The sequence below is a fragment of the Colobus angolensis genome, unplaced genomic scaffold (assembly GCF_000951035.1).
Source record: "Colobus angolensis palliatus isolate OR3802 unplaced genomic scaffold, Cang.pa_1.0 Scaffold6, whole genome shotgun sequence".
Lineage (NCBI taxonomy): Eukaryota > Metazoa > Chordata > Mammalia > Primates > Cercopithecidae > Colobus > Colobus angolensis.
The window spans coordinates 27,399,996-27,407,777 of NW_012119598.1; the positions used below are offsets into that span (position 1 = coordinate 27,399,996).

The window sequence follows — 7,782 nt, forward strand, 5'->3', positions numbered from 1 at the left end:
TTTTAGACAGAGCCTAGCTCTGCTGCCCAGGCTGGGGTGCGGTGGCATGATCTCAACTCACTGCATGCAACCTCTGCCTCCAGGGTTCAAGCCATCGGAGTAGCTGGGACTACAGGCAAGCACCACCAGGCCTGGCTTTTATTTATTTTTTGACGGAGCCTAGCTCTGCTGCCCAGGCTGGAGTGCAGTGGGGCCATCTCGGTTCACTGCAACTTCCGCCTCCCGGGTTCAAGTCCTTCTCCCGCCTCAGCCTTACATGTAGCTGGGACTGCAGGCGTGTGCCACCACACCTGGCTAATTTTTGTATTCTCAGTGGAGATGAAGTTTAAATGTGTTGGGCAGGCTGGTCTCGAACTCCTGACATCACGTTATCCGCCCGCCTTGGCATCCCAAAGTGCTGTGATTACAAGACTGAGCCACCTCGCCTGGCCAAGCTGAGGAGTTTTGAGACCAGCCTGGGTAACATAGTGAGACCTTGTCGCTAAAAATAAATACAAATTTTAAAAAATCATTTGAATAAGGTTGGGCCTTGAAAACAAACGAGGGCATCTTCGTGCTAAGAAGAGCAGCCTCTCGGGTTCGTTCCCGCTAAACAAGGTGGTCTTAAGAAAATCAAGACCGAGGCCAGAAAAGCCGCTGCAGTCATGACCAAGACAGCTGTCCCGGCAGCCGAAAGGAAGAAAGCTTGGGGCGCCCTTAATCGAAGAAAAGTACTAAGCAGACCCCAAAGAAGGCTTTTGCGGGTGGAGGCTGCTGGAGAAAAAGGTTGGTTGGTCAAAGGTGGCCAAGAAAGTTCCCAAGCCGGAGGTATCCAAGCCCCAAAAAGCGGCCCCCCAAAAACAGAAATTAAAACTAGAGTACCTTAAAGACTGTTTCAATAACTGCCCAATTATTAAATTTTTTACACCAATTCCGTGAAGGGAGGGGAGACGGATAGAGTTAAGAATGCTTACTTACCTTGACTGAACAGAGATTCCAGTTTACGGACAGCAACAGTACACAGCAACTTTCATAGATAAAGGTGGTTGGCTCTGAAAAGAGCCTTTGGGTTTTGGTTAGCACACATTCACAACACAATTTACGCTCTCTCCCCACGAATGCGGCGAGCAAGCTGGATGTCCTTGGGCATGATAGTCACTCGCTTGGCGTGAATGGCGCATAGGTTGGTGTCCTCAAAGAGCCCCACCAAGTAGGCCTCGCAGGCCTCCTGCAGCGCCATCACCGCCGAGCTCTGGAAGCGCAGATCGGTCTTGAAATCTTGCGCGATCTCACGGACCAAACGCTGGAATGGCAGTTTGCGAATCAGCAGCTCGGTGGACTTCTGGTAGCGGCGGATCTCGCGCAGAGCCACGGTGCCAGGCCGGTAGCGGTGGGGCTTCTTCACGCCACCGGTGGCTGGAGCGCTCTTTCGAGCAGCCTTGGTGGCCAGCTGCTTGCGTGGCGCCTTCCCACCCGTGGACTTGCGAGCTGTCTGCTTGGTACGAGCCATTGCGAACTTCTAAGCCCTGCTAAATGACGAAAAACCGAAAGCCTAGGGTTTTCAACCCGTATATATAAAGGCAGCCCTGTTCTGATTGGACCAGGCAGCCTTTCCCCTGCAGCTCCATTGGTGGAGATGTCCACTCCGTGACAGAACATCTCCTGCCTGTAGACCAAATATTAAAACTTTCCTCCGTCCGTCTCCTTTAACTACTGGTGTTTTCAACCCTTTCCCCTCTGTGCCATCTTTCTGGCTTTTTTTTAAAACGTACTTTGATTTTCCTCTGCAAAATTTTAACTAGCTACTAGGATAACGTGTCTTACTTAATTTTTAAAAAAAGTTGGCGCCTGAAACTAGCTTTGATCAACGTTTTGAAAAAACGCGCGCTAGTTGTGATTGGTCAAGTGATTTCTTTTTACCCTCTTAAGTTTAGAAAGGCTAATTTCATATCTTGATTTGTCTATTTAAACTCGGAGATATTTTCAATAGTTTGTTCCAAGTACACCATGACTATTAACTCATAAGTAACTATTTGAAACCTGATGCTAAGCAACATGAACACATATTTAACTACAATATGACATCCTCATATGAAAGCACTCTTATCCTTTACAAGTTCAACTGGTATTTGTGTAATCTGCTGTAAAAAAAAAGAAATAGCCAAATTTATAAATGGCACAAAAAGACCAGTGTGCCCTTGTAGTCATGCTGAACACTGTGCAAAGAAGCTCCACCTACGCGCCATCTGGCTCCTGGGGATGTAGGTTTATATTCCTATTTATAATTAATGAGAGTTAGCTCAGTAGAGTGGAAAGTGGCTTGCAAAAAGCAAAAACAGACCTCAAAAATCCTTACAAATTGCAGGTAATGTATCATTAAGATGCATACAAAAGATAATAAAAGGTTGCTTCCGGTTCTGCTGCTTTAAGTCACTACATTCGTATGTAAATGTAAACACGGACGAACATTAACCTCTCTCCTGTATTTCTCAGGCCTTTTAACAGCTTTGCAATCCTAAGGGGCTGCTGCATTGATCGATTTAAATTACCTGTGACACATACACTCTCTGCATTTTGGTTTGCCTTTTTTTTTTTTTTTTTTTTGAGACAGAGAATCTCTCTGTCGCCCAAACTGAAGTGTAGTGGCCCGATCTCGGCTCACTGCAACCTCAGCCTCCGGAGTTCAAACTTTTCTCCTGCCTCAACCTCCTTAGTTGAGCACCTTGTACACGTAAACGGAATAGCTAAAATTACAGGGGCGCGCCACCACCCCCGGCTAATTTTCGTATTTTTAGTAGAGACGGGGTTTCACCATGTTGGTCAGGCTGGTCTGGAACTCCTGACTTTGTGATCCGCCAGCCTCGGCCTTCCAAAGTCCTGGGATTACAGGCGTGAGCCACCACGCCCCGCCAATTTGCTTAACTATTTTTATGGCAACTTTAAAATGGACGGTTAGTTTCATGGTGCACAGTGTAAGGACACCCACTTATAGGTGGAAGAATTACTAAAGAAAACTGCAAAATAGCTGACATAGGAAAAACTGTGAGCCCTTTTAATGAATACATGGGTGGCTCTGAAAAGAGCCTTTGATTAAGATTGCCTCCGTAAAAAATCAATATACAAATTCTCGTTTTACTTGCCCTTGGCCTTGTGGTGGCTCTCAGTCTTCTTGGGGAGCAATACAGCCTGGATGTTGGGCAGGACACCGCCCTGAGCAATTGTGACTTTACCCAGCAGCTTGTTTAGCTCCTCGTCGTTGCGGATGGCCAGCTGCAGGTGTCGGGGGATAATGCGGGTCTTCTTGTTGTCGCGGGCCGCATTGCCCGCCAGCTCCAAGATCTCGGCAGTCAGGTACTCCAGCACCGCCGCCAGATACACCGGCGCGCCGGCCCCAACTCGCTCGGAGTAGTTGCCCTTACGGAGCAAGCGGTGCACTCGGCCCACAGGGAATTGGAGCCCGGCCCGAGAAGAGCGGGTCTTAGCCTTAGCTCGGGCCTTTCCGCCTTGCTTGCCCCGTCCGGACATTTTGATATCTTAAAATAGACGTTGAGCTAAACGAAATGAAAAACGTGAAGCTGGATTTTGTTAGCAAGTGAGAAACAATTATACTTGGAGGCCGAATTGTAAATAACGCTATTTGATTGGCTAGAACAACCAACCAATTGCAAAGAAACGCAAGAATCACATAATTTGCATACGACAGGGCACACAGAGACAATTTATCCAACCAATGTGTAAGTTTTTAAACGCCAGTTTAGGACACGAGCTCTAGAGATATTACGAGCTGCAGAGAGAGGATACTTGTCATTTCTCTTTAGGTTGTGGACGAAGTTTTTTTTTTTTTTTTTTTTTTGAGACGGAGTCTTGCTCTGTCACCCAGGCTGGAGTGCAGTGGCTGGATCTCCGCCTCCCAGGTTTACGCCATTCTCCTACCTCAGCCTACGGAGTAGCTGGGACTACAGGCGCCCACCACCTCGCCCGGCTAGTTTTTTGTATTTTTTAGTAGAGACGGGGTTTCACCGGGTTAGCCAGGATGGTCTGGATCTCCTGATCTCGTGATCCGCCCGTTTCGGCCTCCCAAAGTGCTGGGATTACAGGCTTGAGCCACCGCGCCCGGCCGGAAGTGTTTCTTTAACATGCCTGAACCTGCTAAGTCTGCTCCTGCCCCAAAGAAGGGCTCCAAAAAGGCGGTGACCAAGGCGCAGAAGAAGGATGGCAAGAAGCGCAAGCGTAGTCGCAAGGAGAGCTATTCCGTTTACGTGTACAAGGTGCTAAAGCAGGTCCACCCCGACACCGGCATCTCATCGAAGGCCATGGGTATCATGAACTCCTTCGTCAACGATATCTTCGAGCGCATTGCCGGCGAGGCTTCCCGCCTGGCGCATTACAACAAGCGCTCGACCATCACCTCCAGGGAGATCCAGACGGCCGTGCGCCTGCTGCTGCCCGGGGAACTGGCCAAGCATGCGGTGTCTGAGGGCACCAAGGCTGTCACCAAGTACACCAGCTCTAAGTAATTCTAACGTCTTCATACCCAATTCCAAAGGCTCTTTTAAGAGCCACCCACTTTTTCAGCTATAGAGTTGTAATTACCTGCATATTTCCTGTGTTTACCAACAGGTTTGGTTTTATCCTGATTTGAGGGGGTTGCTGCTGTGTAGGTCTAGAGCACAGTTCTTTTGACAAAATGCTGTACTTAATCTTAAGTTAGTGGTAGCATATTTGTTTTACCCCAAGTGCTAGTTACAAGGCTAGCCCATTGTGCTGGTGTGCACATTTTTCTTATGTTGTGCTGTGATGGGTCCCTTGTCAAACTGGTTTCATAAGAAAAGAACTTTTGAAATTAAGTAATATTTCTTTTGCTACTGACAGTGTGGGGGAAAAGAATGTCTTCCTTAATTCCGGTTTAGTCATAACAGCATTGGCAAGTTTCCCTGGTTAAAATAATATAATCAAATTCTTCAAAATATAAGGACAGCAAGACAAGCCATGTGCATGAAAACTGAAAAATGTGAACACCGGTGCCTGGATGCAGCACTAATAATCAAAATTGTTCTTTGTTTAAAGAAAAGTTTGGCCACTGGCAAAATAACATTTGGGAGTAATAACTGGAAGTCCAGGAGAGAAACACCCTTAACCCTAAAATATTTTGTTGTCACTTCCTCAAAGTTGTTTTTTACTTTTTTTCCTTCAAGGTTGACTTCATATGTGTCCATTTTATTCTAATAGGCAAAAATTGTGATTTTTAAATGAAAAAATGATTTATGTCATTCTACTTACAAATACCACAATTTTTCTATTCTATATACTCATATATAAAGATACTGAAGTTGTTGTATTTCTTGTAATTACAAACCTTACTTAAGATCATAAACTGTTATGAATGGCATCCATTGTAGAATACTTAGAATTTTTACAAAATATTTTTGTATTTTAAAAATATTTAAAATATTTTATACAAAATATTCTTAGAATTTCAACCCAGTTAAGAAAAAAGGAATAGTATTCTATATTACTTTCTTTTCTTTTTTTTTTTGTTACGAAATTTCACTATTGTTGCTCAGACTAGAGTTCAATGGCATGATCTTGGCTCACTGCAACCTCCGCCTCCTGGGTTCAAGTGATTCTCCTATTTCAGCCTCCCAAGTAGCTAGGACAAGAGGCAGCTGCCACCACGCTTGGCTAATTTTTATATTTTTAGTACACACGGCCTTTCTCCGTATTAGCCAGGCTGGTTTCAAACTCCTGACCTCAGGTGATCCACTCTCCTCAGACTCCCAAAATGCTGGGATTATAGGTGTGAGCCACCGCACCTGTCCCACAATTTTTTTTCAACTTCCCACTCCCTGTCCAGCACATAAATGGACACAGAACACAGCACATACAAAGCATATATAAACATTCAAATAAACCCCAACTGAAAAAATGAAAGCAACAAGAAAAAACTAGAAAAATGAAAGCTAAAAATACTAAATAGCTTCATGTACAAATTTACATTGGTATAGCAGTCAATTTTTGCTTTCTGTAGTTCCATGAGTAAATTTCTAAACTAAGGTGTACATCAGCTCGAGGGGAATATAACTTTCTGAAATTATATGCAAAAATGTGGCCATATGTGTTTCTCCTTCCCAGAACAAATTATATAGCTTTCTATCAGATTCTAAAAATATTGTGATCCACTGTGTTAAGCAGAATAAGGCTACCCCAGTGATGACCACATCCTAATCCCTGGAGTCTGCAAATTCCTGCAGTCTTTGTTATGTTATGTGACAAAGGGCAACTAAGGTTTATATGGAATTAAGGCTACTAAATTGGCTGACCTTAAGGAGATTATCTTGCATGTTACGAGTTAACCCAGTACAATTACAAAGATTCTTAAAAGTGGAAGAGGGAACTGGAATAGAGAACTAGAGATATGGCAGCATTAGAACGATTTGGCCATAAATTTCCGGCTTTGAAATTGAAAGAAAAGGACCATGATCCAAGGAGGGAGTGGCATCTATAAGGGTAAAAAGGCAAGGGAAAAGATACAGGTTCTTTATTTCTTTAGTTAATATCAAGTCAACACCTTGACTCTTTTGCTCAGTGAGATCTGACTGAGCCCCAATTTTAAAAACTATATAATTACAAATTTGTATTTTTTAATCATAAAATGTGATAATTTTTCAAACCAGCCACAGGAAACCAGTGCAACCATACAAGTTTAAGAATTGAGTAATGTACCAGCCCTGGCCTGAGACCCCACAGTTGCCGGCATGTTGATGCCTAAGAAGAACCAGATTGCCATTTATGAACTCCTTTTTAAGCAGGGAGTCATAGTGACCAAGAAGGATGTCCATATGCCTAAGCACCTAGAAATGGCAGACAAGAATGTACCCAACCTTCGTGTCATGAAGGCCATGCAGTCTCTCGAGTCCCAAGGATACTTGAAGGAACAGTTTGCCTGGAGACATTTCTACTGGTATCTTACCAATGAGAGCATCCAGTATCTCCATAATTACCTTCATCTGCCCCCAGAGATTGTGCCTGCCACTGTAGGCCGCAGTGGTCCACAGTCCAGAGCCTGGCAGCCCTCGGCCTAAAGGTCTGGATGGAGGGTGAGCAACCTGCAAGACTCACAATAGGAGAACCCGACAGAGATACCTACAGACGGAGTGCTGTGTCCCCTGGTGCTGACAAGAAAGCCAAGGCTGGGGCTAGATCAACAACCGAATTCCAGTTTAGAGGCAGATTTGGTCATGGATGTGGTCAGCCACCTCAGCAAAACTGGAGAGGATTATTTTGCATTGAATAAACTTATAGCCAAAAAAACTCAAAAAAAAAAAAAACCAATTCAGTAATGTATTAACTAACGTTCTATTAAATTACAATTTTATACATTTCAATACAAATATGTAAATACTATTAAAATTATTATAGAAGCATGTAAATTCTTCCTAAATATCACAGGCTCACAGAATTTTGATACTGGTGGGATTTTAACAGCAGCAATTTACAGTTCCTTTTTGTTTAGTTTCTACATATTTGATTTCTTTTCACAGTAGAAATCCTAACATTTGTATGTCTAGGAGGGCATTCAAATAACTAGCATGTACACATTAGCCTTCAAACTGAAGATCCAAAGATACAGGGGAAATCATACATTTTTATGCTTAGATTCAACAAAATATGGACAGCTGTGTAGAAATATGATTGGACACAAAGGGTACGAGCTAATGCTAATAGACTGAGCTAATCATAATAGCCTAGCAAGGCCTGTGTGTCTAGATTCTTCTTGGACTTTCTTTTTTTTTTTTTTTTTTT

At 43.7% G+C, this 7,782-nt stretch overlaps 3 protein-coding genes and 1 pseudogene across 4 annotated transcripts; 2 read left to right on the top strand and 2 right to left on the bottom strand.

The window, feature by feature from the left end:
- Positions 1-991: 991 nt before the first annotated feature.
- LOC105526750 (histone H3.1) lies at positions 992-3,531 on the bottom strand. 2 transcript variants are annotated; one of them, XM_011962859.1, is made up of 2 exons: positions 3,120-3,531; positions 992-1,508 (listed from the first exon to the last, which is right to left on the bottom strand). In XM_011962859.1, exon 2 carries the CDS (start codon positions 1,487-1,489, stop codon positions 1,079-1,081), a length of 411 nt encoding a protein of 136 aa, XP_011818249.1. In that variant the 5' UTR covers positions 1,490-1,508; positions 3,120-3,531; the 3' UTR covers positions 992-1,078. The 2 variants fall into 2 exon arrangements, with proteins under 2 accessions (XP_011818249.1, XP_011818250.1); XM_011962860.1 differs by having other exon boundaries at positions 992-1,505; positions 3,120-3,529.
- On the bottom strand, positions 3,003-3,547 carry LOC105526749 (histone H2A type 1-D). Its single transcript, XM_011962858.1, has one exon. It carries the CDS (start codon positions 3,502-3,504, stop codon positions 3,112-3,114), a length of 393 nt encoding a protein of 130 aa, XP_011818248.1. The 5' UTR covers positions 3,505-3,547; the 3' UTR covers positions 3,003-3,111.
- A 568-nt stretch (positions 3,548-4,115) lies between these two features.
- Positions 4,116-4,539, top strand: LOC105526751 (histone H2B type 1). Its single transcript, XM_011962862.1, has one exon. The coding sequence runs from the start codon at positions 4,116-4,118 to the stop codon at positions 4,494-4,496; it is 381 nt and encodes a 126-aa protein (XP_011818252.1). The 3' UTR covers positions 4,497-4,539.
- A 2,195-nt stretch (positions 4,540-6,734) lies between these two features.
- Positions 6,735-7,273, top strand: LOC105526833 (annotated as a pseudogene).
- Positions 7,274-7,782: the final 509 nt, after the last annotated feature.

Bases quoted from the DNA above. Each gene is read 5' to 3' on its own strand.
- LOC105526749 (XM_011962858.1), bottom strand. From the start codon at position 3,504: ATGTCCGGACGGGGCAAGCAAGGCGGAAAGGCCCGAGCTAAGGCTAAG.
- LOC105526751 (XM_011962862.1), top strand. From the start codon at position 4,116: ATGCCTGAACCTGCTAAGTCTGCTCCTGCCCCAAAGAAGGGCTCCAAA.
- LOC105526750 (XM_011962859.1), bottom strand. From the start codon at position 1,489: ATGGCTCGTACCAAGCAGACAGCTCGCAAGTCCACGGGTGGGAAGGCG.